The 27,890-nt window shown below is 44.2% G+C and overlaps 1 protein-coding gene across 2 annotated transcripts in view; it reads left to right on the top strand.

The window, feature by feature from the left end:
• The window catches only part of RICTOR (RPTOR independent companion of MTOR complex 2), a 159,403-nt gene that overhangs the window by 24,095 nt on the left and 107,418 nt on the right, over nt 1–27,890 (top strand). For both annotated transcript variants that reach the window (XM_090037977.1, XM_090037978.1), the window contains exon 3: nt 12,284–12,381. In XM_090037977.1, the coding sequence (XP_089894103.1) occupies nt 12,284–12,381 (98 nt within the window). The remainder of the gene's footprint in view (nt 1–12,283; nt 12,382–27,890) is intronic.

Here is a 27,890-nt window from a genome sequence, read left to right as displayed (position 1 = left end):
GGAATTGAACTTGAAGCGGCCTTCCAGGAGTTTGTATGCATTGCTCCTGGTCTTCCCCAGGGGTGCCCTGGTGAACAGCTGTTCACTGCGTTCTTGATGTACTCCCCAGTGTAGCCACAAGCCACTACCAAGTCCCCTCTTAGCCTTCTCTTCTGTAGGCTGAAGAGTCCCAAGGCCCTCAGCCTCTCCTCATATGGCTTGTCTTGCAAGTCCCTGATTGTACAGGTGGACCGTCTCAAGTTTTTCCATGTCCTTGCGTCTACTAGAATTAGTTATCTTCTTGCTGTTTTAGTGATATCACACTACTAAATAACAGCCTTTAGTGATGAGCGAGATAAGTACGAAGTGATTCCATAGGTAATTTCTTAGCTCACTTTTGACAACTTTTCAGCGTTTTTTGATGCAACGATAGTGGTTTCTTGCATGAGCCTATGTTTGTGAATATGCAAACATGTGCATTGGTCAGTGTTTTAAACTACTTTCTGAGTACTTTAGAAAGATTGTGTGCATCAGTCACACATTCATCAGTTCAACTCATCATGTCTGGCTTATTGTAAATTGTTTGTGAAAGCAAGCCTACCATGTTTCCTGTTTGTTCTGCCACCGTATGCTGAACAGGAAAAGAGAATTGGCATGCTGCTCTTTATGTGATTATACAATGTAGCCATACCTGAAAAGACAAAAAAGGATCCAGTGGCACTAATGTGGTGATTGGTGCTCATAACCAACCGTACTTCATATGGAGAACTACCTGTTTCATATAGATAGAATTCTATGCTAATATATGGCTCTCTCTAGAGATTGGAATTTGTCAGACTGTATCTTGACACTGACTCGGACAAATCAACATTGGGACCTTGAGGTTCCAAAAATCATGAGTTGGGTCTAAGAGTACAAGAGAATAATTTTTTTTTTATTTTTGAACTACTAATATGTATGCTAATTACACTTTTCAAACTTTTCTCCACAACTGAGAACCCCTTTTAAAATAAAAACTAAGTTTCTAATATAATCAATTGACTCCCAAAAGCAGGGATTTAATACTGCCACCAAATGTGAGATTTGTAATAGAATCCTGAGAACTGGTAATGTTACAGATTTTAATCATGATTTATTTGTATTTTTTAAAAATGAGTGCTGTTTGTACACCAGAACCCTAATCCAGAAATAGCTGCAGTCCAAGATGAAGATCAATGTATTGGCAAAAAGACTAGTGTAGAATCATAAGACAGCACTAGTTGGTGTTTATAAGCATAGCTGTCAGTACACCTGATGCCTTAACTGATTGAGAACATTGTTGGGATTCCAACAAAAGAAACGACCAAGGAGGGATTTAAGAAAATAGTGATGTTGCTTTGTTTAACGTGAATCAAAATAACAAGTGGATATTCCAGATCTACATTTTTTCCCCTTGTGTTCATGACAACTTTACTCCTATTTACAGGATTGAGCGCAAGGAGACGTACTATAATTATTTGAATAGACTGTCCTGAATGTAAGACAACCCCTCAATAATTAGATTCTTTATTTGGAAAATTTATAGATTCATTACAACTTGTCAGGTATAGAATCTAATTCTCAGCTGTCTGCCTTGAATGTGCCCCCTTCCCATTGCTACAGCATAGAAAATAAATTTGGGGTGTCAGATTGCCCTCTGCCCTCCTCTCCCTTAACTTCTTCCCTCGTTAGCTCCTTCCCCCACTCCTTACTGTCAGAAAATTCTCTCCTTAAGTACATGGAAGTGGGGTACAAATATGAAAACACTGACCTTTGAATATAGGCAAATTACTACAGGTACCCATAGACTTAATTCAGAATTGATGCACTTTTTTTTTTTGAAACTGCTGTGAGTTTTATGACAGAAACTTAAAAATGTGTTTATAGAGTAGCACATTTGTACTTACTGTGTGCATCTACATGTGCCATTAAGGCGACATGATAAACTCCAGTGGAGTTTGCGTTGGAGAAAACTACTCCCAGGTGCAGCATTTACACATGTGCCTGGGACTGCAGCAGTTTGATTTGGGACGGAGTAGTCCCAGGCTGAAAGAGGGCCGGGGTGGCGTGGGGTGGGGAGGTCAACTCCAATTGGTGCTGGCAGGCAGTAGAGGGACTGGCTGGGGCACAAAGGTGCTGAAGTGCAGGGCTAGGCACTTTTCTATGGTGGCGTTAATTTAGTGCAACCTAATACTGGTGCATGTGTAGACTGTGACCCTTTATTGCGGAGGTAATTAGTCAACTTTACAGTAAAGCGCACATGTAGATTTACCCACTTATATAGAGCACAAACTGTGCATGATATTAGTCCAAAGCCAAAAGGCTCATGATTTGCCATATAGTTTGTTGGGCTGGGCTATGGCAGTCAGCAGTGTTTCAGACCATGGTAACCGCACAGCTCGACACTGCTCAGTATGTGCGTGTACCCCAGATACATGCCCCACAAAGAATTCATGTGTTGATTAGTTTCCCATTTATGACTGGAACCAGGTGATCTTGTCGAGTCCTGGAATCATCCAAAAAATTGTATGCAGATGAGGCACAGCTCCACCTCATGGAGGGCAGGGCCATACTAATCCTCTGTGACAGGCTGAGAGAGAGGGTGGGAGACAGGGAGAGAGAGGGATTCTTGATTAAGTATTTGGGGCCCTGTTTCGTGATGTTTGCCAGACACTTAAGACTAATACAGAAACAGGAAGCATTGGAGATTGGAAGGAAAGGTTCAGCTCAGCTGCGGGACTGAAGAGGAAGTTGAAATGTATTCATTGTAGTGGCTTACTATGACATGGAAAAGAGTTGGTACTGGTGGGGAATGTGTACAGTGGGTACTATCACATTTTATTCAGTTGGGTTGCGCTATTCTATCTTTATGGTAGGTTCCCATTACCTGGCAGGGGAAACACCATGTTTCTGGGTACAAGAAGGCAGCTTTTCTTAAGTGTCCTGGGGATAACTGTTCTTCTGGTGTGGTTTAGTACCAGCTGAGGTGTTGGGGCTTAATGCCCATTTTATGGAAATGGGCTTCTCCCTAGTTTGTTTCTGTGGCCATATGGCTGAGGGCAGGCGGAACTTGGGGGCATCTAAATCCCACGCCTCTTGGCTTGGGGCCTGCACAAAGGGTGTCCGCCAAAAGACTTTAGAAATATCTGAAGCCCCTGGTAGGGGTGGAGGATGTTTGCCAGTTGTAGAGTCATTTATGGTTCTGGACTGACTCATGAATTTGGACTTGATTTGGCTGATTTGGCTTGGAACATGAAAAATGTCTTTAAAAAAAAGAAGGCAGTTTCCCATCAGTAAGTTTTGCCCAGTATGGGCCGCGTCTTTTATAGTCAGGCACAGTGTAGGCTGCATATAATCAACTGGCAGAGAAGAGTGAAGCGTTATGTTACCAAATTGATGTCAACGATTAATAGCTGCTGAGGCATCTTACCATCCTGAATGCAGGTGAGAAGAACAGCAAAAGCAAAAGTCTCTCATTTCCGTTCACATGAAAATTGCGCAAGAAGATTTCATAGGCATTAGGGCTGGAAGGGAACTAGGAAGATCATCTAGTTCAGCCCCCTGCCCCAGGGGCAGGAAGTCAACAGGGGTCATAGGATCCCAGCAAGATAAACATCCAAATTTCTCTTGAAGGTGTTCAGAGTAGCTACTTGAACCACCTCTGATGGCAGGCTATTCCAGACATTGGGGGCTCAGACAGTAAAGAAGTTCTTCCTTATGTCCAGGCTGAAATGGTCTTGCAGGAGTTTATAACCGTTTGACCTTGTCATCCCTTAGGATGCTCTGGTGAACAAACGTTCCCCCAGATCCTGATAAATACCCCTGATAAACTTACAGGTAGCCATCAGATCGCCTCTGAGCCTGCGCTTTTCCAAGCTAAAGAGTTCCATAGCTCTCAGGCTGTCGTTGTAAGGTCTGTTGTCCTAACCTCTGATCATGCGCGTGGCTCTCCTCTGGACTCTCTCAAGCTTCTCCACATCCTTTTCGAATTGTGGAGTCCAAAATTGGATGCAGTACTCCATCTGCGGCCTCACCAAGGCCGAGTACAATGGGAGAATGACGTCCTGGGATTTGCTTGAGAAGCATCTCTGGATGCAAGCTGGTGTTTTGCTTGCTTTACTAGCTGCAGCATGGCATTGAAGGCTCATGTTCATCTTGTGGTCAATCATGACCCCCAAGTCCCTTTTGTCCATAGTGCTAACCAGCATAGCACTGCTGAGCCTATAAGGATGCTGTGGGTTTTTTCCTCCCAAGGTGGAGAAACTTGCATTTTTTTTGGTGTTAAACACCATCAGGTTCTCATTGGCCCACTTGAGCCTGTCAGGGTCAGCCTGGATCGCCCTCCTGTCCTCAGGTATGGATGGTACCCCAGAGTTTGGTATCATCAGCAAACTTGGCCAGTCTGCTTCTGATTCCAATGTCCACATCATTAATAAAGATGTTGAACAATATAGGTCCAAGGACAGAGCCTTGAGGGACCCCACTGGTCACAGGGCACCAAGACGATTGGCTCCCATTGACCACCACCCTCTGGGTCCTACCACGGAGCCAGTTCCCCAGCCAGCAGATCGTGGTGGACCAGAGGCCGTAGTCAGCCAGTTTTGCCAAGAGGTGATCATGGAATACCAGATCGAAGACTTTTTTGAAGTAAAGATATATGACATCAATCCTCCTCTTCCTTGTCAGGTGATAGGTCACCTGGTCGTAAAAGGAAATAAGATTGGTCAAACAAGACCTACCTGCAACAACGCCTTGCTGGCTATCCCTCAGGATGTTGCCATTGGCCAGTCCATTAAGAATGGCCTCTTTAATAATCTTTTCTAAGACCTTCCCCGGGATAGAGGTCAGGCTGATGGGCCTGTAGTTTGCCGGATCCACTTTCCTCCCTTTCTTGAAGATAAGTACCACATTTGCCTTCTTCCAGTCTTCGGGCACTTCACCAGAGCACCAGGAGTTCTGATATTTTTCTTTCTTCTCATGTAAGAGCATGGTATCAAGTGATTGATGAACTAGATGCTGCTTTTGCATGGAAAAAAATGTGTACAGTCTGAAAGATCTACTAAAATGCAATATTTTCCAAGTATAAGATGAAGATGGTGAATGTCCTCTGATAACACTGAAGCAAATGAAGCAAGAACTTGAGACTTACTTCAAGGCAACCATTCAGTTTTAGCACCAAAGAAATGCGGACCTGCCATTCCTCGTCTTCCGAACTGTGACAACTGATAAAGCCATACAAGCAGTTGTAACTTTGCATATAAATGAGGAGGAGGCTGTTGGCCTGCAGGTCAGAGAAGAGTTTTTTTGGATCCACAAAATGTGTACTGTGCTGCTCTCAAGATCAAAGCAGATTTGAAAGTTATAGCAAGATACAGCAACTTGAGCAAAAAGGAATCCCAAAAATGTGTTTCTGATAGCCTTTACACATTGTCATCTTCCAAAATCAGTAGGATCAGTGACCACTTAAACGTTGAAAGTCATGTGCAAAGTAAGAATCTAAACATATATGTACTGAATATATGTCAGGATTTTGGTTTACCTGCAATAAAGGGGCAAAAACCTGATCCCAAAACATGTTGGGTTAGGCTGGCAATACATCATGCAACTAGATCTAAGAAGCTGGCACAAAGTCCCTACACCACTAGATGCAGCATACAGTTTGACACAGTTCATCACGCTGAGACCAACCATTGCTGAGAGAAACTTAAAGGAATTTCAGGATAATGGAGTTACTATCCCAAGGAATCTTGTTCCTGGTTGTTTTTTTCAATTTTCTTTGTACAACATCAACATCTTGGAGGAGACATTGGTTGGAAAACAGGAATTTCATGCAATGCAAATTGTAGCATTTCAAAGAGGGCCATTGAAACCAGTTGAGATTGAAGAAAGCGTAGACACAATAGGAAGGAAAAGAGCTTTGAAAAATGTATCACCTGAATTTTAACAGTCAGTCTGGTGATAATGATCCATAACAAATCCTTGAAACCACCCATCCATGATACAGATGAAAAGTTTGATAACACGACTCTTCAACAAATGTCAGTAGAACTACCTGGATAGTGGGTAAAATATAAGTCAATAACCAGGAGAACATTGCTGTACCAGGGTGGACAACATTTTAACCAGTTTCTGACAGTACTTCACAAACGCAGATTGTTGGGTTTTTGTCCCATACTGCCTGCACCAGCATCTGAGTACAACACCACTTGAACTGTCGTCACGTGCCTGGGACAGCAGCACAAAGTCATAATCTTTGATCAGGCATTGTATTGTATTGCAAAGCAGATGAAGTTGTGTGGGCTTAATCAGAGAAGACTGAAGGAGTAATCATTCAACTGGGAGACTTCCATATCATCATGCTTTACCTAACAGCAGTTGGTCAGCATTTCGTCAGTTCAGGACTTGAAGATTCTTGGATAGAAAGGAGACTATTTTTTAGAAAACACTGCCACCAACATAATGACAGAAGAACTATGCTATCAGAGCATAAAAGATAAACAGCAATCATCCTCAACTGGAAGGGATGGCCAATGAGTCATTGAATGAGGTGGCGTCTAGTGGAATTCTGCAGGGATCTAACATTAGGCCTGAAGCGATTTTGCATTTTTCATCAGGGATATAAAAGTAAATGTAAAATCCCTACTAATGGAAGTTGCAGTCAATACAAATGTGGGAACAGTAAGGTCAGGCAATAGTAATGATGAGGATTGGCAGTCATACAAAGAAAACTAGATCATTCTAAGTGGGTTCTAGTCAAATAAAATATGTTTTAATATAACAAAAGACAAAGCCATTGGGATAAAACAATGCAGGCCATACTTATAGACTAGAAGGCTAAATAAAAAAAGGATGTCTGTGAGAAACTTTAAATTCAGCCTGCTTTGTTAATCAAAAAAAGGGGTGAAAGTGACTTGATTAAAGTGCGTAATTTTGTCCAAACTACCACATACTAAACACCTGTTTTAATTTAAGATCCAGTAGCCAGAAACTAAAATCAACAAAATAAAATTAGTTTAATATTTTTTACTTTTAAGCATGAACACTACGTGTCCCTGAGGCTGGAAGGGCATGGTGATATCTGCCAGGCGGCACTGTCGGTGGCAGGGGTATGGTGATGGCAAGCAGTGAGTTCCCACGGGTGGCTGCGGCACTGTCAGGGTGGGCGGTGCCAACCAGCGATCGGCGACTACCCGCAGACGCAACCAGCATCAATCGGGGATCGCCCGCAGACACTGCCAGCAGTGTTGGCGGCAAGGGAGTGGGGGTTGGCGAGGGGCGATTTGCCCACAGGCACTGCCCCCAGTGTCGGTGACACTTCTTGTAGGGGGTGCACTGCCAATCTCCGGGGTGTACATGCACCTACATCCACCCCGCTGTACACATTGCCCATGCTTTTAAGGTTGGTTAACTATTGGCTCAAACGGGATTGGGAGGTGCCTTTGCTAGTTTATGGACTTACTCATATCCAGAGTGGATATCTTTCTGGTCTTTCTGGTTTTTAGCACAGTGGTTCTCAAACTTCCTGAAGTCGCAAAGCCCTTTCATATCACTTCTGCAGCAGAACCTATCCCCCTGTCTACGGGGGCTGTGTGACTTGGAGCCAGGTGACCAGACCTAGCCCTTGTGGCACAGTGTGGCCTGGCTCACTCTGCCTTTACCCCTACTGTCTTCATGACAGCTCTCAGGACCTATTGCACAATACAAGGGTTCTGCGGAGCACAGTTTGGAAACCACTGCTTTAATGAAACCCAAGTCTTCGCGCTCAGTACAGGAGAAACTGAAATGAAATGTTAAGTGTCTGTGACAAAAGAAATCTTGTTGGACCTAGTGCTGGCCACGGGTGATGACCTGGTGAGGGGGCTGCGAGTGCTCGACCACCTGGGCGACAGCGATCATCGCCTGCTGGAATTCACCATCCAGCACAAGGTGGCAAAGGCATGCAGTAAGGCAGCGGCCCTAGATTTTAGGAGGGCAGACTTCAACGAGCTAAGGAGGATAGTTGGAGAAGCGCTGAGGTCCCGGGGGGGAGGGGAGCCAGATGTCCAAGGACAGTGTTTGCTCCTTAAGGAGACGATCCTCCAAGCCCAAAGGAAGGTAATCCCAACGAGGATCAAAGGGAGCAGGAGAGCACACAAGCCTCTGTGGCTCACCAAAAGCATCCGGGAATGTCTCCTTGCTAAAAAGGAGGCTTATACCCAGTGGAAAGAAGGGGTCACCACCAGGGAGGACTATTCTGTAGTTGCTTGGGGATGTAGGGGGGCAGTTAGGAAGGCCAAGGCAGAGATGGAACTGGGGCTAGCTTCCCAGATTAAGGACAATAAGAAGTCTTTTTTTAAATACATAGGGCGTAAAAAGAAGGTCCCGAGTAATGTGGGGCCCTTGCAGGACGACATGGGTAACTTGGTCGTCACACCAGACGGCAAAGCTAACATGTTTAATGATTTCTTTGCCTCCATCTTCCTAAGTAGGGACCAGAACAGCCACCTCCCTGCTGGGCCCCCCTCGGGCCCCGGGGGAGGCACACCTGGACCACGGGTTAGTGAGGATTTAGTTAGGGAGCTTCTGGAGGGGTTGGACGTATTCAAGTCAGCCGGTCCAGATGATCTCCACACTAGAGTTCTAAAGGAACTGGCCGAGGTCATTGCAAGTCCCCTGGCACAACTTTATGAGCATTCGTGGTGCTCTGGTGAGGTACCGGAGGACTGGAAGAGGGCCAACGTGGTCCCCATCTTCAAAAAAGGCAGGAAGGAGGACCCGGGAAACTAGGCCAGTTAGTCTCACCTCGATCTTAGGCAAGCTGTTCGAGAAAATTATGCTGGCACACATCTAGGAGGGGCCAGCAGGAGACTGCATGCTTAGGGGCAACCAACACGGGTTCATCAGTGGCAGGTCCTGTCAGACCAACCTGGTGGCCTTTTACGATCAAATCACCAGATCGTTAGACACAGGGGTAAGCAGTGGATATAATCTTCCTGGACTTCCGGAAGGCTTTTGACACTGTCTCTCACCCTGTTCTCATTAAGAAACTGGGGGGCTGTGGTGTAGACACCCACGCCGTCAAATGGGTTGCCAACTGGCTGGAGGGCCACACCCAGAGGGTGGTAGTAGATGGGTCCGTCTCAACCTCGAAGGACATGGGCAGTGGGGTCCCGCAAGGCTCGGTCCTCGGGCCCGCACTGTTCAACATCTTCATCAGCGATTTGGATGAGGGGGTAAAAAGCACCCTGTTCAAATTTGCTGATGACACTAAGATGTGGGGGGACATGGGTACATTGGAAGGATGCAACAGGCTACAATCAGACCTCGACAGGTTACAAGGGTGGGCGGACAGGAATAGGATGGGTTTCAACACAGACAAGTGCAAGATGATGCACCTCGGGAGGAACAACCGGCACCATACCTACAGGTTGGGGAACTCCCCTCTTATCAGCACGGAGGCGGAAAGGGATCTGGGGGTCATCATTGACTCCAAGATGAACATGGGCCGGCAGTGTGGGGATGCAGTCAGGAAGGCCAACCGCACCTTGGCATGCATCCACAGGTGCATCTCGAGCAGGTCCAAGGAGGTGATCCTCCCCCTCTATGCGGCACTGGTCAGGCCGCAGCTGGAGTATTGCGTCCAATTCTGGGTGCCGCACTTCAAGAGGGATGTGGACAGCATGGAGAGGGTCCAGAGGAGGGCCACTCGCATGATCAGGGGACAACAGGGCAGGCCCTATGAGGACAGGCTGCGGGACCTGAACCTGTTCAGCCTCCAAAAGAGAAGGCTGAGGGGGATCTTGTGGCCTGTTATAAACTAGTCAGGGGGGATCAGCAGGCATTGGGGAAGTCACTGTTTCCCCGAGCACCGCCAGGAGTGACCAGGAATAACGGTCACAAGCTGGCAGAGGGTAGATTTAGGTTAGATATCAGGAGGCGCTACTTCACAGTCAGGGCGGCTAGGGTCTGGAACCAGCTTCCAAGAGAAGTGGTGCAGGCTCCAACCCTGGGGTTTTTTAAGAGGAGGTTAGATGAACATCTTGCTGGGGTCATTTGACCCCAGTACTCTTTCCTGCCATGGCAGGGGTCGGACTAGATGATATGCTCAGGTCCCTTCCGACCCTACAAACTATGAAACTATGAAATCCAAGTAGCTGTTTGATGGTCTCTTGTGTCTCTAAACTCTATGCACAGAGCTTTACTCAAGGTATAGTTTAACTATAATCCTGCTTGTTCCCCTGTGTACCTTCTTTACAGGATTTAATATAATTGGTTTAAATTTCTAGTTCTTTAGGAATTTTTTTCTACTTTTTTTAATCAGAGAACTGAAGTAGAGTAAAATGGAGGGCTCTGAGGTGCTAGCATATGATCTGTTACTGAGGTCCAAAAGTTTTGCAGACTACGGATATTCCTACCCATGCCAAGCTAAAAGCAAAAAACAAAAGATTTGGGATCAGCCAAATTATATTTTCAGAGAAGCTAAATTATAGGGATGCAATTTTGCCCCTGCATTATGTAGCTCTGAAATTAGGGGTTACATTGTAAACTGTTTGCATAACTTTATCAGTATCGTTCTCTTTAATTTTCCTTTGCTACGGCGTGTACAACTTGGAACATCTAAAACTGGGCCCAGTGCTAGAAAAATAAACTGGAACAACTCTGAACGTGGATTACGACGAACCCTAGTAACAGACTAGAAATGAGTGTAAATTTTATGATCCTATAAAAAGTAAATATTTGATGTACTATCCAAATACATGTGTAAAAATGGGTTGTTCAACCTAAATTTGAACTTTATTTGATTTGGTTTTATCTTTATATAGAAAGTTCTAGTTTGCGGGGTAGCTTGGTGGGTGTGTGCGCACAGTCGCATCTAATTAACTGTTAAGTCAACAGTACTTACAATCCAGGAAGGGAGTTAGTTGGATAAAATAGGGTTGTAGGGGGGGCTTTTTGGGGGCGGGGGAGGAGGGTTGTTTGTTTGTTTTTGTCCCCCCTTTTCCCCTTCCCCCCTTCTGGGAAAAAAGGGAACCTATAATAGTAGAACAAGGTAGTGCTCTGCCATTTTGTATCCAAGTGAAGATTGCCAGTTGTCCACTTAATCATCAAACAGATCATTTTAAACTATACAAATACATTAGCTGTTTTTGTAGTTCTGGGGAATGGGAGTTTCTAGAGTGGTATTTCGCAAGCTGTGGTTTGCAGTGTTATAGCTGTCAAAAGGCACCTGTTCTTGTTTTCAGCTGTGGGTATTCCTCACAGCTATGACAAACATATAAAGTAGCCACATTTTCAGTCAGAAAGACCGAAAGACCCGGTTTGCTGTATTTTCCCACATCTGGCCCACACACCTCTCCCCTTCCCCCCCAAATAAAAGAACAGTTGCTGGAAATTTGAGTGTGTATCATATGCAAGGAAATATGGTAAGAACAGTTTCGGCCGTTTGGGCTTTGGCCGGGCAAAAATTGAAGTAAAGCATGGACCAGTACACGGGGAGAAACAGTGAGTGGGCTTGGGTACCTCACTGCTGCTACTCAGTTAATTACTACAAGAACATTTTTTCCTTCACGTTCTTCCTTTCAAAAACAAGGCACGTCTTTTATTCCAGGACATGTTGTATACGATAAAATACAGTGCGTCCATTGTCCTCAACTTTCTCTGGTGTTTTGGAAAAGGAATTTGCTGGGTCTATACATTACTGTAGGTCTACCTTATACACATTTCTCCTTTTTGCTGACTTCTAGGGGCAGATAGTGCCCTTTTCTAGCCCTAGTATGGTCTAAGATGGTAGCTGGCTGTGAAATATTTCCTCTTAATACTCAGAAATGTTAGGAACGTGAATATTGTATACAGTGCAGCTGCTTCTTAACAATTCATGCCTCCATCTTGGCAATATGGTTGAGATGCTTCACAAGGACTTTAGACAGAATTCAAGTTTGTCATGAGACTGGGCAAGTCATTAGCTCTGCTTTAATTATGTACTCTTTGAAGAAGGAGTAAAACAGGGTTGTTGAGAATAAACTGAGTGCTTTGATACTGCAGAGTTAGATGCCATAAAAGTGTGTGCATTTATAATTCGTTTGAGGTTTTAATACAGGATATTATTAACATTCAGCTTTAGTATAGGAACGTATCTCCTCTGGAGATTTATTTACTATACAGGAGTCAAGTATGCCTGTTTTTGTTCTACATCTATAAATCAAGAACAAGAAAAATAAATGGAATATCTGAGGCAGTTAGGAAAATGCATGATATGTATGTTCTTGTTTTTTCAATCATATCTACCAGTAATCTGTTTCTTTTGCAGAACCCTGTGATAATATGAGGGAGATACTCCAGAATGTGGCCAAATTGCAAGGTGTTTCAAATATGAGAAAACTAGGCCACTTGAATAATTTTACTAAGGTAAGAACTTAACTGATACAGCTTGTATAATAATCATACATTGTAATAATTGATTTATTTGCTAGGAACTTCACAAAATAGATCCTGCCCTCAGGGAGCTTACTGTTAGAATTTAGTTATGACATGACAGAGCAGATAAGGTATAAGCACATGGTTAGGTTAATGTAAACTAATGCTCATTTTGGTAGTGGTTGGATTTTAATTTATTTGTAACATAATAGGGCCTGGGAGGCCTAGTTATGAACCAGTTATTGTGTTAGGTACTGTATAAGCACAAAACATGGTGGTTCCTTCACCAAGTAGCTTACAGTCTAAATCAAGATATGACAAGACAAGGCAGGGTGTGTCCGGATAAGTGCATACGTGTAGTTTGTGGCTCCTCAAGGCTGTTTGAGATACTGCACATGGTGCACATGCAGCTGTTTGCCACGCTGCTAATTTGTAGCATGGTGCCAAAATTTGACAACAGGAGATCCTAGTGTGGTGGGGTGGAAAAAACCACTGCCAAAAAAAAAAAAGCAGCGTAGTGCACTGTCCAGGAGTGTGCCAGCAGCCCCAGAGGCTCGGTCCTCTAGGCAGACATTCTGGCTGCTGGCCAGAGCATTTCCCCTTCTCTAGTTGTGCCTCAGCTCCTCCAGCACATTGGGTGGAGCAGAGAAATGCCGTTTCACCAAAGTGGGGCATTTTGCCCAAGTGCCAGGGCATGTGCAGTGGCAAAAAGCTGTGGCACAAATTTGTGCTGCTGCTATTTTTGCTGTGGCAAATGCATGCCCCTGCATGTGTGTGCTCATCTGGACATGCCTATAGAGTGCAAAGACAGTGAGGCAGTATTGGTCAGCTTCACAGGGAGTCATCTGGGCATGCCAGCAGCTCAAATGTTTTGTAGGCTGCACAGAAAAAGACATTTACATGCAGTAAGGATGACTATAGTACTTAAGAATGAGCTATTAAATGCACAGTGAAAGAGAACAAGGAAGCAGTATTCTGGATGTTTACAGGGAAGTTTCCCCCAAACATGTATTAAATTTTCAAATGTGTGTAATAGAAGGCAAGCATTAGTTCTGAATATTAAATGAGTGATGGACTTTGATATTAGGAGATCGGTATATAGAATGTACCCTGACTTAAGGAAGGCTTTTGACACTATAGCCTATAACAGTGGTTTTCAACCTTTTTTTCATTTGAGGACTCCAAAAAAAAACAAAAAAATAAGAAAACTGTTGAATGGAGGTACAGACCCTTTGAATTGTAACTGTGTGTATTTACATACTTTTGATCACAGTTATTTCTGTGGACCCTTTAGACAGTCTGGGGACCCTCAGGGGTCCACAGCCCACAGGCTGAAAATTACTGGCCTATAATATTCTTTTAAGTAAGATACAGAAATAGTCTGGCTGAGACTACTATAAGGTGGGAGTATGGATGATTTGGGTAATTGTGCTTAAAGAGTAGGCATCAATGTCTTAATATCACATCAGAAGAGGTATATATCAAGTGAGTGAGGTTCCCTGTGAGTGTTTTCTGCATTTAGAACTGCTCAGTATTTTAATTTAATGCAGGGGCTGCCAGCTTTTTCCAGCTGCAGGCCGGATTGACTGAATTCAGTTCAGAGGCAGGGTGGTATGTGGCAGTTACAAAAGGAAAGTCTCTTGTACCTCTTTTTCTCCCTGTAGTGTCACCGGGAGAGTGTTTGTAGCCAGCATGTAGGCCCCTTGCCGTTATGAAGGAAAAGTGCCTGGGCTGCTGCAGGGAAAAACGGTGGCACTGGACACTTTTCTTGTGTAGCTTCTGGGAAAATGAGATCAGCTGGGTCCCAGCACCTGCCTTCCCACCTGAAGGGTCAATCCAGCTGCTGAAGCCCCACATCCACAGGCTGAACTGAATGGCTCTGCTAGCTGTAGACTGTCGATTCCTGATTTGAGCGGGATGAAACTGACTATGTATTTTCACTTGGGGCAACAGGCAGTTTAAAGGATAGGTTTAGGATTCAAAATGACCTTAATACATTGAGAAAAAAGTCTGAAATAAATTGGATGAAATTCAATAAGGACAAGTGGGATGATATAGTTGGGGATGCTCTTGCGTGGAGCAAGGGGTTGGATTAGATGACCAACCCAAATTTAGATGATCTCCTGAGGTCCCGTCCAACCCAAATTTTCTATAACTTTTTAAATGCAGAGTATAGCAAGCAAATGCACAGGTGTAAAGTTGGGAATGACTGGCTAGATTGCAGTAAGTAGAACAGGCACTAAACTGCATCTGAATCCACAGTGTAGCATTGTTGCAAAAACAGTTTATAGCACACTGGAATACATTTAATAGAGGTGTTGCAAGTCACGGGATGAAATTCTTCCATTCTAGACAGCACTGCTGAGGTCTGACTTGGAATGCTATGCCCAGTTTTGGGCATTATACTTTAAGAAAGATGTTCACAAATTGGAAAGAGGCTAAAAGAGTGCAACAAAAATGATTTGAAAGAGACAATGACATAAGGAAAAAGGTTAGAAGAACTGAGGTTATTTAGTCTGGAAAAAAGGGAATTGAGGGGAAATTTGGTATGTCTTCATATATAGAGGGGGTTGTTATGAGGAAGATGGTGATTAACTATTGCTGTGCCTACAGGAGAGAGAACCAGGAAGTAACAGGTTTTAAATGCAACAAGGGAGGTTTAAATTCGATGTTAGGTAGATCTCTTAAATTAAGTATTGAAACAGAATACTTAGAGGGTGTGGAATCTGCATCATTGGAAGTTTTTAAGTTCAGGTTAAACAAACATTTGGCTGGGATGGTTTTGACAGCAATATTCCAGCTTTGAGCAGGAGCTTGGACTAGTGCCCTCCTGAGGTCTCTTCCAGCTGTATTTTTCTGTACTTTGATTACACATAGGTACTGGAATAGATGAGCTGCTTCTCTTCACAGCCTAATGCAATTGGGGAAGCAGTGGAGGGAAGCAGAAAAGTAGGGAAAGGATCTTGACTGTAGCATTTTTACTGGGTATCAGTGGGGCAAGAAGGCTAGAGAAGAGAATTGCTGTAACCTAGGTATGATGTGGTAAGAGCTGGGCCAAGAGCTTTAAATGTGTTAATGCATTGGAAAGGGTATATCTAGAAAGGATATGCAGAAAAAGTTGGCCAGGGCTGTTAAGACGTCAAAAAAAGTTAGGACTCTGAAAAAGAGGAAATTGATAGCTTCACTTCAGCTGTGTACTGAGCTTGAGCTAATGGCAAAATTTTCATGCTGAGATGTGAAACAAGGTGAGAATCTGATCACAGAAAAACTGTTTTGGAGTAGCTAATTTTGAATTGAGTGTATAAAGATAGCAATAATTCATTTTGAGCTGTATTGGAGAGGTGGTGTACAGGAAGAAAAGAAAAGGGACCACGCTTTTAGAGCCTGGTGTGATGCTTACAGAAAGGTGAAGTGGAGATGAAGATGTAAAGGATACAGTGGGTCCGTCTACACGAGGTGTTGACTGCTCAGTAGCTGAAAAATACTGTGCAGTAGTGCAGCGCAGCACAGACAGTGATAATATGCTATTGTGCAGTAGCATCCCCTAAAAGACATTTGCTGGTGCTACTGCATAGTAAAGACTGCAGTAGCATCTTGTGTAGATGCACCCACTGAGTTAGTAATTAGGGAGGAAGCAGGAGACATACTAGTGGTGCTGGTGTTGAAAGTGGCTGGCAGTTCAAAGAGGGATAATTCTAATATTATAAAAGCCTAAGTGTGTGTGCCTGCCTCGCTTTATTTGAGCTCTGATTGGCTGACAAACAGAGTGCGAACAAGCATTCAAACAGGAGCTGGTGGTGGTGGAGTGCCAAGATGATGGTGAGGACACAGGGGACAGAGTGGGGGGTGAGGCTGTACTAGCCTTGCCCCACCCCCACATCCTGCTCCCTGGAGGTGGGGGCAATGCAGCAGATGGAAGAGGGGAGCAAGGCCAGGGCCCCCCCCCATCCTGCTTCCTACAGGTAGCGATGATGGAGCAGGATGGGACAGGGCCATGGGAGCTGGCCTCACATTTCCCTGCCCCCCCCCCTTACTCCTTACAGGTGACAGTGGTGGCACGGGGTCAATATGCCAGGAGAAGGCAGGGGGGCAGACCACCAACTCTGGGCTCGGCCTGCCCCTCCCCCCTTCCGTTGTTGCCATCTGGGGGGCAGGAGTGGGCCTGATGGGGGTTGGGGAATAGCACCCCGTGGCAGCAGTAGGGGTGGGCAGGGAAGGAGTGGGTCTGGGCCTGGGAGGAGGATCAATCCCAAGCCGGGGGGAGAAGTCAGCCTACCATGGCAATGGGGGGAAGCAGGGGGCCCGGCCTGATGGCAGGGGGAAGGGAGGAGCAAGTCTCCTCCCCCTCTTGGGCTCTGGCCCACTGCTTCCCCCTGTCAGCTCTGAACCCTCTCCTTCCATCCCCCACCAGGTCGGGCTGGGCCCGCGAGTCCCCCCACTGCAGCAGTTCAGCTTCTCCCCACTCTCAGGCCATGTTCTCCCCTATCCTTGTTGATCACTTCATCACATTGACGATTTATGTTCATCTTGGAGTCAGCTATGACTCTAAGATCCCTTTCTGCTGCTGAGAAGGTCATCCCCCAGCCTGTGTGTTGATAAGTCTTTTTGCCCAGGTGGAGCACTTTCACTTGTCTTTGTTGAACTGCATCCTATTTCGTGCCGCCCATTTTTCCAGCCTGTCCAGATCCGCCTGGATCCGTTTCCTACCCTCTGGTGTGTTAACTTTGCCCCATAATTTGGTATCATCTGCAAACTTGGACAGGGTGCTCTCTATGCCCTCATCCAGGTCACTGATTAAGACATTGAACAACACTGGTCTAAGAACTGAGCCTTGCAGGACTCCACTGCCCACATCTTGCCAGGTTGATATCGACCCATCCACCAAGCACTCCTGGTGCGACCCCTAAGCCAATTTGCCACCTACCTGACCGTGTAATCATCTACATCACAGCCTGTTAGTTTATTTATGAGAATGGAATGAGATACCATATCGAAGGCCTTCTTAAAGTTTAGGTAGATAACATCTACCTCAGCTCCTGCGCCTAAGCATTTTGTGACCTGATCATAAAAAGAAACAAAGTTAGTCAGGCAGGATCTACCTGCAGTGAACCTGTGCTGACTTCCTTTCAGCATTATTTTTCCTTCTGGGCTTCCACAACTGTGATCCTTAATGATTTTTTCCAGAGTTTTTCCAAGGAGAGAGGTGAGACTGGCTGGCCTATAGCTTCCTGGTTCCTCCCTCCTCCCCTCCTTGAAAATAGGGACCACACTGGCCCTATTCCAGTCCTCTGGGACCTGACTGGAGCAGCATGAGTGCTTGAACAGTCGTGCCAGTGGCTCTGCTATGACCTTTGGCCAATTCCTTCAGGACCCTTGGATGAAGTTTATCTGGCCCCGATGATTTGAACACATCCAGCCCCTCCAAGTGCCCCTTCATTAAGTCTGTGTAATAGTTGGCGGGTTGGTGTCCCTCCTGTGTCTTATCTATGATCCAGTTGGGAGATTTGTCTTGGTCTGTGTCTAGGAATACAAATGCAAGGAACTCTCTGAAGAGCTTAGCTTTGTCCCCCCTCTGTCACCAGTTGCCCTCATTTGTCCTGTGGGGGTCCTGTGCTACCCTGCACCTTCCTTTTGCTCCCTATATACCTGAAGGACTTCTTGTTGTCTGTAGTTTTTGTTGCCAGCCTAAGTTCTAATCCTGCTTTGGCCTTCCTAACGAATTCCCTGCGAGTGAGAGCCAGGGAGGTATGCTCCTCCTTGGTAGCTATCCACTGTTTCCACAGCCTGTATACCTCTTTCTTTGCCCTTAGGCTTTCCTGGACTTCCCTGTTCAGCCAAGAGGGCTTCTTGGTCTCGTTGCCCCCTTTTATATGCAATGGGATTGTCTCCTTCTGTGCCTGTAGGATCTTTCCCATGAGGAACGGCCACCCTTCCTGGACCCCCATTTTGCCAATGCTCTTGTGCTTTAATGCCTCACTAACTAATCTCCTGCGTACCTTGAAGTTAGCCTTTCTGAATTCTAGCACTTCAGCCCTGCTGGTTAGTTTACCTGCCCTTCCCTGGGTAGTGAATTCAATCAGTCGATGGTCACTATCCCCTAGGTTACGTTGTACCTGCAGATTCTCCACCAGGTCCTCCCCTGTAGCTAACACCAAGTCCAGTAAGGCGTTTCCCCTAGTGGGATCATATACCTCCTGTGTTAGGTGGAGGTCCTGTATGCAGGTTAAGAACCTATGTGAGGAGTTAGATTTGGCTGACTGTCCTCCCAGCAGATGTCAGGGTAGTTTAGGTCACCCATGACAATCATATCTCTCAACCATATGGTCTCTGAGAGTTGTCTGGAGAATTCCAGGTCTAGCTCATCCTTCTGGGCAGCCCTGTTCTAGCATATTCATGTACCAACTGTTGCTCTTCCTGCACTCCTACTATAATGAAATTGATCCAGTATGTTTTTATGATGCCACAGCATTTAAGATGATGGAGGACATCGGACTTCTGAACATCTGTCCAGAAGCCATTCAGTTCTTCAAAGTAAATACTTGTACTGAGTTCCTCAGGGTCTGAACTGCATCAGTGCTGTCTACCTTGCAGTCCAATCAGTCAAGTTCATGAATGGTTCTGAAACAATCTATGCTGACTGCCTGAAAGCCCCTGAAGTGCATTTAGTAAAACTAGCATGTCAGATTGGTGCTGAGTTTCGTCTCATTTAAAAAAAAATGTAGTTGCCTCTCTCACATGTTAGGGGCACAAGGTGCTGTGAAAGTCAGCTGTCTTCTGGAACATTGCCAGAATTTTGTGTTCCAGGTAGGTCTGAATTAAGGCCTCTAGATAAAACTTTTCTTTGAATTTTCAACCTTTGGGAAGCCTGACATTTAGTTTATAACACTGTCTGGATACTGTTGTTCATTTGGATAATTCTCGACTCTTACTGTCTAGACTTCCTTTTCAGAAATTTGTCTAGAAACATCAGTCTCGTTTATGAGTCTGTGTGATACATGCCAAAAGCCTCTTTCTTTTAGTTTGAACTAATTTAGTCCCATTGCAGTCATCTAGACCCTTCTGGCTTATCAGAATTTTTAGATCCCTTTATTGCTAAATCTTGCAAACAGTTTCAGCTTCTCTGAATGGAGAAAAGAAGAACCTGAATGGAATTTGGGAGAGGCCATTCAGTGTCAGCAGTATACATAAAGGTCTGTGAACTAACTTGTATGGTGGGTGTTAAATTATGGCAAGGAAAGTTGGATTCTTTCAGTTAAAACAGACCAGATTCTGCCATTTTTTTTGTTCTCCTGCTCCAAGTTCAAATGCTACATACACACAAATCAAACTGAAAATGTTATATATACGGTAAAAGCTGTGTTAACTGGTATTTTACTGACTAGAATACTCTGACTGGAATTTAAAATATCCCCCTATACAAATCCTCACTTTAGCCACTGCAGTCTTTGCCAAGTCTATCCAGCATGTGCATCAAGTATTTCTGTTGTTTGCATTAATGACTCTGACAGAGGAGCTGCTGGGAGACCTTCTAGTTGATATCTGCATAGGTGGAGGGAGAAGAAAATTTTGGGGGGCAGGGATGAGTGCGCGCACGTGTGTGTGTGTGTGTGTGTGTGTGTGTGTGTGTGTGTCCCCAGCAGGAAAGTCTGCACGGGCAGGGGAAAGGGATCTTACTCTCAGATAACTGGAATTTTTAGGTAACCAGCACCCCTTTACCGCATTCATACTCGATAACAAAGCTTTTACTCAGTGTGGGTGTGTGTACGCATATATTTTGATGAGAACATCTAATGTATGTATGTGTGTGTGTGTGTATATATTAGATGTTCTCATCTAAATCTATGTATATACACACCCACACCCACACATTATGTATGTGTGTTTATATATATGTGTGTATGTATATGTTTCACTTTCTTTCAGAGGTACAGTAACAGAATCCTGATATTTCTGGATGGAATTGGTGCTAACAATGAACTCAGTGAAAAAAAAAAACACACTGAACTAGTACATTGAGTCCTTCTGTCTTGAACCAAGTGTCTCTAGCTTTTTCGATTTTAACCCTCATGTCTGTATTGGTAAGATTTTTCTTTCAGGCCAGTAGGCAGGGCTCTAGCTGTGTGCAAGGTTTCAGAGTCACCTGGGAGGTGTAAAAACTGACTCCCTTTTTTCTGGTATGACTTGAAATATCGTTCCATTCCTAGCATACTTTTTTCTACAATTAAAATGGCTTGCTGCATATTGAAGCATTTGGAATGCACTGTGAATCTTTTCAGAACAGATCTGAAAAGATTGGAAGTAATTGGTTTTGGTCAGGGATGGATTAATACACAGGCAAACTAGGCACATGCCTGGGGCTCTGAGTGAAGGAGGGTCCCAATTGTGCTGTGCTTATTTTACATATTATAGTTGAGTGGAAAAAAAAGAAATGTAAATATACAGTATTAAGTAGGAGCCCACGAGTTTGCTTGCCTTGGGCCCACTAAAGAGTTAATTCGACCCTGGTTTTTGGTTGTTTGATGAAAGTTCAAGATCCTGACCCAGCTGTACTTGCCACCCACATTTTTAGCCTTTTTTTCCCCCATAAAAATAGCCACCTCTTCAGCCATGCACATGCTAGTAGACATTAGATCCTTCGTGCTTTTCTCCATCAGTAAAAAGGCATAGATATCTACTTGGCTGTTTTTTGGAACTTGAAAAAGAATGTGGCTTCTAGTGGGTCTATTGTCAATTGTATCCATCTATTATTTGATCAAAATTAATTCAGTGAATATGTAATGTTTTATTATGCTAGGTTGCTAAATATGGAGTCTTGAACACATAAATGAGAGGAGTATAATTTCATACATACTTTTTACATTTACATAAGGGAGCAGAGAGACCCCATTTATATTTGTTTGTATGCCTGGTTATAGAGCTGTTTGAAGCCGGTAGATGGTCATTTTGCCTTAAGTAGATGCTTTCAATAGAGGCTTTTGCAGACCATCATTCATACATGATGTGGAGCTAGCAATTACCCCTTTTCAGAGACAAAACGGGTGAGTCAAGATTAAACAGATTAACACTACAGACACAACCCATACACCATCATAATTTACACTGGTGTACAGACGCTCCTGACTTTCCAAAGGGTAACTCTATCCTGGAGTTGAGTGACTAACAGTGGTGTAGGCTGTATGTCATATGTGCACTCCATATTTGCACTGCTGTGTGTCTGCGCCTGATGTGTGATTTACATGGAGATAGAAGTGTACCCCAATTTTAAAGGTTTATTTTACATTTTGTTTAACTGTGCCAGGGAAGCTGTATTGACTTTGCAGATACTAATTTTCCTGAAACTTAGGATGTTTTTCATGCTCCTTCCACATCTCAGTTCCCATGACCTTTATGGTTTCTGCGATTTGCAATTAAGAGTAAATTCTTTCAATTTGTAGCCGTGTCCTGCAGCCTCTTCCGGTACTTTGGTACTCTAGCCCTGGGACAATCCAGGCTAATTCCAGTTAATTGCCATGCAGTCTGCATGTATAAATGACTGTCCTGTGTCTGTTTTGATGCAAGTCAAAGCCTAGGACAGTCAGACCAGGGATAAATTCAACACTGGTTGTTACTCTAACATTTGTTTTTCACTTTGACAGATTTCTTCCTTGATAAATGCTGTATTTACTTAACTATAAGAACCCTGAATATAAGACAACCCCCCAATAATTAGATTCTATGTATGAAAAAATTATAAATTAATTGTAATTTTCCAGGTATAGAATCTAATTATTGGAGGTTTACCATGATTATTATCTACCTTCCACTTGATACAGAAGGGAAAATAAATCAGGAGGATCAGGTAGTCCCTTTGCCCTCTGCCCCTCCTCCAAACTTCTTCCCCCTGCAAGCCATTTTCCTTCTCTACTCCCCCCCACTTACTGTCAGACAATGCTGTCCCTGAGCACATGGAAGTAGGAAGCAAATTTGGAAACACCGACCTTGAAATAACATACCTGTAATAATTTCCATATAGGCAAATTGTTACAGGTACCCATAGATTGGTTCATCTGTAAGTGATACATTTAACTTTTTTTTTTAAACTGTTCAAGTTTTAGTGCACAAACACACTTCAGCAGCTCTTTTGTACCTACTTACATATAATACAAGTGATGCATGATATTAGTCCAAAGCCAAAAGGCTCATGATTTACCATATAGTTCACTGGGCTGGGCCCCAGCAAAGTCAAGTGTTTCATTCTATGGTGGCCCCATAGCTCAGCTGCGCTTAGTATGTGTATATACTCCAGATATGTCTCTCAAAGGATCCCTATGTTAATTAGCCCCCCACTCGTGCCTAGAACTGGATGCTCTTGTCATGAGTCCTGGGATCTTCCAAAAAATAATATATAGATAAGGCACAGGGCAGCCTGTTCCAGCTCCACCTCATGGAGGGTAGAGCCACACTAATCCTATGCAACAGGCTGAGAGAGGGTGTGACAGCGGGATTCTAGGTAAAAATGTTTGGAGCCACATTTGGTGACTGTCTGTCAAATATTTAAGGCTGGTGAAGAAACTTGAATCATTGGAAATGGGGGAAGAGAGGCTCACTTCAGCTGTGGGAGTGTGGAGGGAATTAAAATGTATTCAGTGTAGTGGCTCACCATGATTTAAAAAAGAGTTGGTGTCGAGGAAGACTATGCATAAAGGGCCCTATCACGTATCTTATTCAGATGGCTTGCGCTAACCTATTCTTGCGGCAAGTTCCCTTAAGCATGTTTGCCCAGTATGGGCCATCCTTCCTCTTTTCCACTGCATTTCAGACTGAGAGCTCATACAGTTTTTAATATACATTCTCTGAGGCAGTTGATATTTGAACAGGCTGTTGGTATTTCATGTGTTGTTTTTTTTTGTTTAAGCAAATTAATGTAAACTTACATATTAACATCCTGTTGTTCTCATATGCTTACCCTAAATCAGACCTGTTCAGCTTCTGGTCTGTGGGCTGCGTGCCGTTTGTGAGGGGTTAAGTTGCAACACCTAGATTCCTCCTCAGCCATTGCTGCCCCCTCCATTGCTCCAGTTGCATCTCCGGGCTCCTCCCTCTTCCAGCTTTTGCTGCCTGCCTCTGCCTCAAAGGAGAGGGAAGTGCAGTGGAGCCCAGCCTGGAGAGCTGAGGATAAACCTTGGTGCAACAGTTGGGGGGTGGGGAGAAAGCAGAGCACCTGCTGGGGCAGATGGTCCAACAATATGATGATGGGTGGGGAGGGATCCACATGTTGTGTGGCCTGGGGAGCCCATCTCACCCTGGTGTGACCCACAGGCATGTGGTCTCATCTCAAGAAAGCCCTGTGCCTCATCTGAATATAAATTATGGAGGACCTCAAGACTCATGATAAGAACACCTGGTTCCAGGTATGAGTGGGAGGCTAATTAACGCAGATTCTTTGCGGGGCATATGCTGCTGCAGCCTGCAGGGTGTTTGTCCCCCTGCCACTTAGAAGTTGGAGAGCCCTACCCTAATTTAGATTGAATGCCTTAGTTTATTCCATTTCTTTGCTTCTGCTACAATTCATTATTAAAATATTCAAAATGTCTCGTTTTTAAAACAATAATAGGCTGTTAGTGTTAAGAGTTAAGATACCACTTGTGTCAGTTTCAAATTCCAGTATAGTAAAGTACAGTTTTATCCTGCAGAGTAACCTTGAAAAAAGTGAACTTTTACTCGAGAGAGACTCTGATGCGGCCCTGCACTCCCACTTGCTGCTATTGCCCTCGCCTTCCACAGCCATTTGCCCACAGCTCCTCTCCACCCCTCTGCCAGTCGCTTCAGCACCATGTGGTTCCCAGAAGTAGCTCCGGGCCATGGGCTGCAGCAGAAGCCAGCCCAGGAACTGTGATTCTCGGCTGGCTTTGTGCAGTGCCGGCCAGGCCTGTCCAGCTCCTGCTTATGTCCTGTGGTTTTGGCTGTGCAGCTGGGACATGGTGCTGGAGCAGCAAGCTGGGGGGAGACAGGGAAGCTGCCGAAGGGCAGACTGGGGGACATGACTGAGCAGGAGCATGGGGCCATGCTAGGAGCAGCAGGAGTGCGGAGCCTGGGCTGGCAGGAGCGTTGTGGTGGTCTCTGCCTACTACAGGGAGACTTTGAGCAAATCCTCCCCCTTCACACATGCCACAATCCTTCCCCCCCCACGCCCTCCCCCCCACACACTCATGGCCCCCACACATCCCATACCCATACCCTCCCCTACACTCCTCCACAAAGGTCAGGGGCGAGCTATGGGACATCTGGTCCCAAGATGGAGACCAGGGGGTGGGTCACCTGTCAAGGGGCGGGGCTACTGTTGCGGTCCTCGGCGGCTTGTAAGGACTCTGTAAGCGGCCCTCCAGCTGACATAATTGCCCGTCCCTCGCCTAGAAGCTCCTTATTTTGTAATCCTTTCATCCTGACTTTTGTGTTTGACCTTATGTAAGTCTCGCGTTTCCCCATCTCCTCCTTCAACAGCCCTTTGCAGTTGAGGATGATTGTCTTATATGCTTGTCTAAAGATGATTGATGAGGCTTGTCTGGGATCGATATATGTCCTGTTTCTCCATCTATAAAATTACTGATTGCTCAGTATCACTGTTTTTAAAATCCCATGCATAGTCTTATTTGAATATTCTGAATAATGGAGGAAGTACATTTTTACATATAACTTTGTGTGTTACAGGAAGGTTATTCTTGTTTTTGTGCCTGAATTCTAATTGCAGCTATGAAAATATGATTAGGTGTTGCAAAGGGTTATGCGACTTGTGTCCCTTGTAGATCTAATTGATTTTAATAGTTTTTTTACATTTTGTAGCTCAAATGGTTAGAATATATGTGATACAGTTGCAATCTGTTCAACCACAAACTTCCTCAGAGTAATCTGTTCTGCCTAGCTTTTCTTGACAATGTGCTGTAGTGTTTCATCTTTGAAACTTGGGGGAGAAGAAGGATACTTCCTAAGGGCTATGGGTTTTTGTGGGGGTAAATTATACTAAGAGATTAGAGGCTTTAATATGGTGTCATTGTGCCATAATATTAAAATACCTCGTACAGAGGACTTTACAATGTACAGTATTTTGCATTTGGACTTCTGTGTGGAAAATGTTGAAACATGAAATAATAATAAAAACCATTAGTGCATTATTTATTAATATTACATAATTTGATACTAAGAAAATGAGTCACTTTTTTTAAAAGTCTGTAGATATTAGCTCCTGGGTCATGAATTAAGAACAGATGACACCAAACTGGGGGGAGTGACTGGTTAAGTAGAAGCTCTGCAGAAAAGGACCTTCTGATTACAGTGGACAATAAGCTGAATATGAACCAGCGGTGTGCTCTTGTTGCAAAGAAGGCTAATGGCATACTAGATTGCATTCATAGGAGCATTGCCAGCAGATCAAGGAAAGTGATTATTCCCCTCCGTTCGGCACTGATGAGGCCACATTTGAAGTATTGTGCAGAAAGGATGTGGAAAGTTGGAGAGAGTCCAGCGGAGGGCAGTGAAAGTGGTTAGTGGGCTGGCATACTTGATTTCTGAGGAGAAGCTGAAGGAACTGGTCGTCTTTAGTCTGAAGAGAAGGCTGAGAGGGGACTTAATAGCAGCCTTCAACTACCTGTAGGGTGATTCTAAAGAGGATGGAGCTAGACTATTCTTAGTGATGGCAGATGACAGAACAAGGAACAGTGCTCTTGAGTTGCAGCAAGGGAAGTTTAGATTAGATACTAAGAAAAGCATTCTCACTAGGAGGTTATAGTAAAGCACTGGAACTTGTTACCAAGAGAGGTTTTAGACTCTTCATCTTTGGAGTTTTTTAAGACCTAGCTAGACTTGCTTGGGGTGGTCCTGCCTTGAGCAAGGGGCTGAACTAAATGACCTCCTGAGGTCCCTTCTGACCCTCGTTTTCTATGATTCTAGATCTTAGCTCTGCCATCCAGAGCATCTGCAACTATGCCCAACTTGGTGTTGTCTCCAGATTTGCTAAGCATGCACTCTGTCCCATTATCCAAATAAAGAATGAAGATGTTGAACGATATTGGTCCCAGGTCAGACCCCTGGGGAAACCCACTTGATACCTCTTCCCAGCTAGAATGAGGCATGGATGATTACTTATGGAATGCGATGATCCAGCTGTTATATATCCACCTCACGTTACTTTCCCCTAGTCTGTATTTCCTTAGCTTGTTAATGAGCCTGTTGTGGGAAACCGGTGTCAAAAGTCTTGTTAAAGTCAAAGTATATCTCCTTTTATCCACAGAGCATGTCACTTTATCATAGAAGGAAATCAGGTTGGTCAGGCATGACTTGCTTTTGGTGAATCCATGCTGACTGTTCCTGATCCCTTTCTTCTCCTCTAGGTGTACCTGTCTCATGATCTTTCCAGGTATTAAGGGGCAGACTGACAGATGTTTAATTCCTTTGGTCATCCTTTTTCCTATTTCTTAAAGATGGATACTATATTTACCATTTTTCCAATAATCTGAGACCCCAGGCAATCTCCATGAGTTCCCAAAGAGAATAGTTAATGGCTCTGAAATTACCTCAGCCAATTCTTTCAGGACCCTAGGGTGCATCACAACCAGCCCTGCTGACTTGAAAGCATCAAGCTTTTCTGACAATCCCTGATCTGTTCTGCCATTTCTTTAGGCTATTTGATAACTTTCCCTGTCTTTGCTGTTAACTGCACTCAACCTCTAATAGCTGCCCCCACTTGTGAAGATGGAAGCTAAAAAAAGGCATTAAATACTATATCTTTCTCTGCACCATCTGTGACTAGGTTGCCTTCTGTGCTCTGTAAGAGACCTACAGTTTCTTTGATCTTTCTCTTACTTTTGACTTATTTGTAGAAAATCTTTTTGTTGCCTTTTATGTTCCTTGCCAGTTGCATCTCAAAACATGCTTTGGCCTTCCTAACTTTCTTTCTACATGTCTGTATGATACTCTTCTATTCTTCCCTAGTACTGATGTGACCAAGTTTCCACATTTTTCTTTTTTGGAGTTTCAGGAGATTCCTGTCTAGCCAGGCTGGCTTCCTGTTGCACTTCCCACCCATTCTTCTATTGCACCAGGATAACTTGTTCCTGCACTTTTAATACAGCCAGTTCCTGGACTCCTTTTTCCTCTCACATACCTCAAGATGCTAGTAGACTATTTTTTGGGGTCTCCAGGGACACGATAAGGAATAGTGGTATTAAATTGTAGCAAGATAAGTTTAGGTTGGACCTTGGAAAGAATTTACTCAGAGATGGTGGTTAAGCATTGGAAGAAGTTACCCAGAGGTTGTGGTATTTCCATCCTTGGATGTTCTTAAGAGCAAATTTAACGGACACTTGGCTTGAAATAATTTCCTCAGGGATATTACTACTTTGCATAGCAGGTTGGACTAGATCAGATATGACTACCACATCTAATTGAATAGAAGATGACCCTGATTATAAGACAGCCCTCTCCCCCACCCCATTAGATTCTATATATGGAAAATGTATAATTTTCCA

The sequence above is a fragment of the Crocodylus siamensis genome, chromosome 3, assembly GCF_052110815.1.
Source record: "Crocodylus siamensis isolate JL-2025a chromosome 3, ASM5211081v1, whole genome shotgun sequence".
Taxonomy (NCBI): Eukaryota; Metazoa; Chordata; order Crocodylia; family Crocodylidae; genus Crocodylus; species Crocodylus siamensis.
This window is presented reverse-complemented; position numbering and strand designations above follow the sequence as displayed.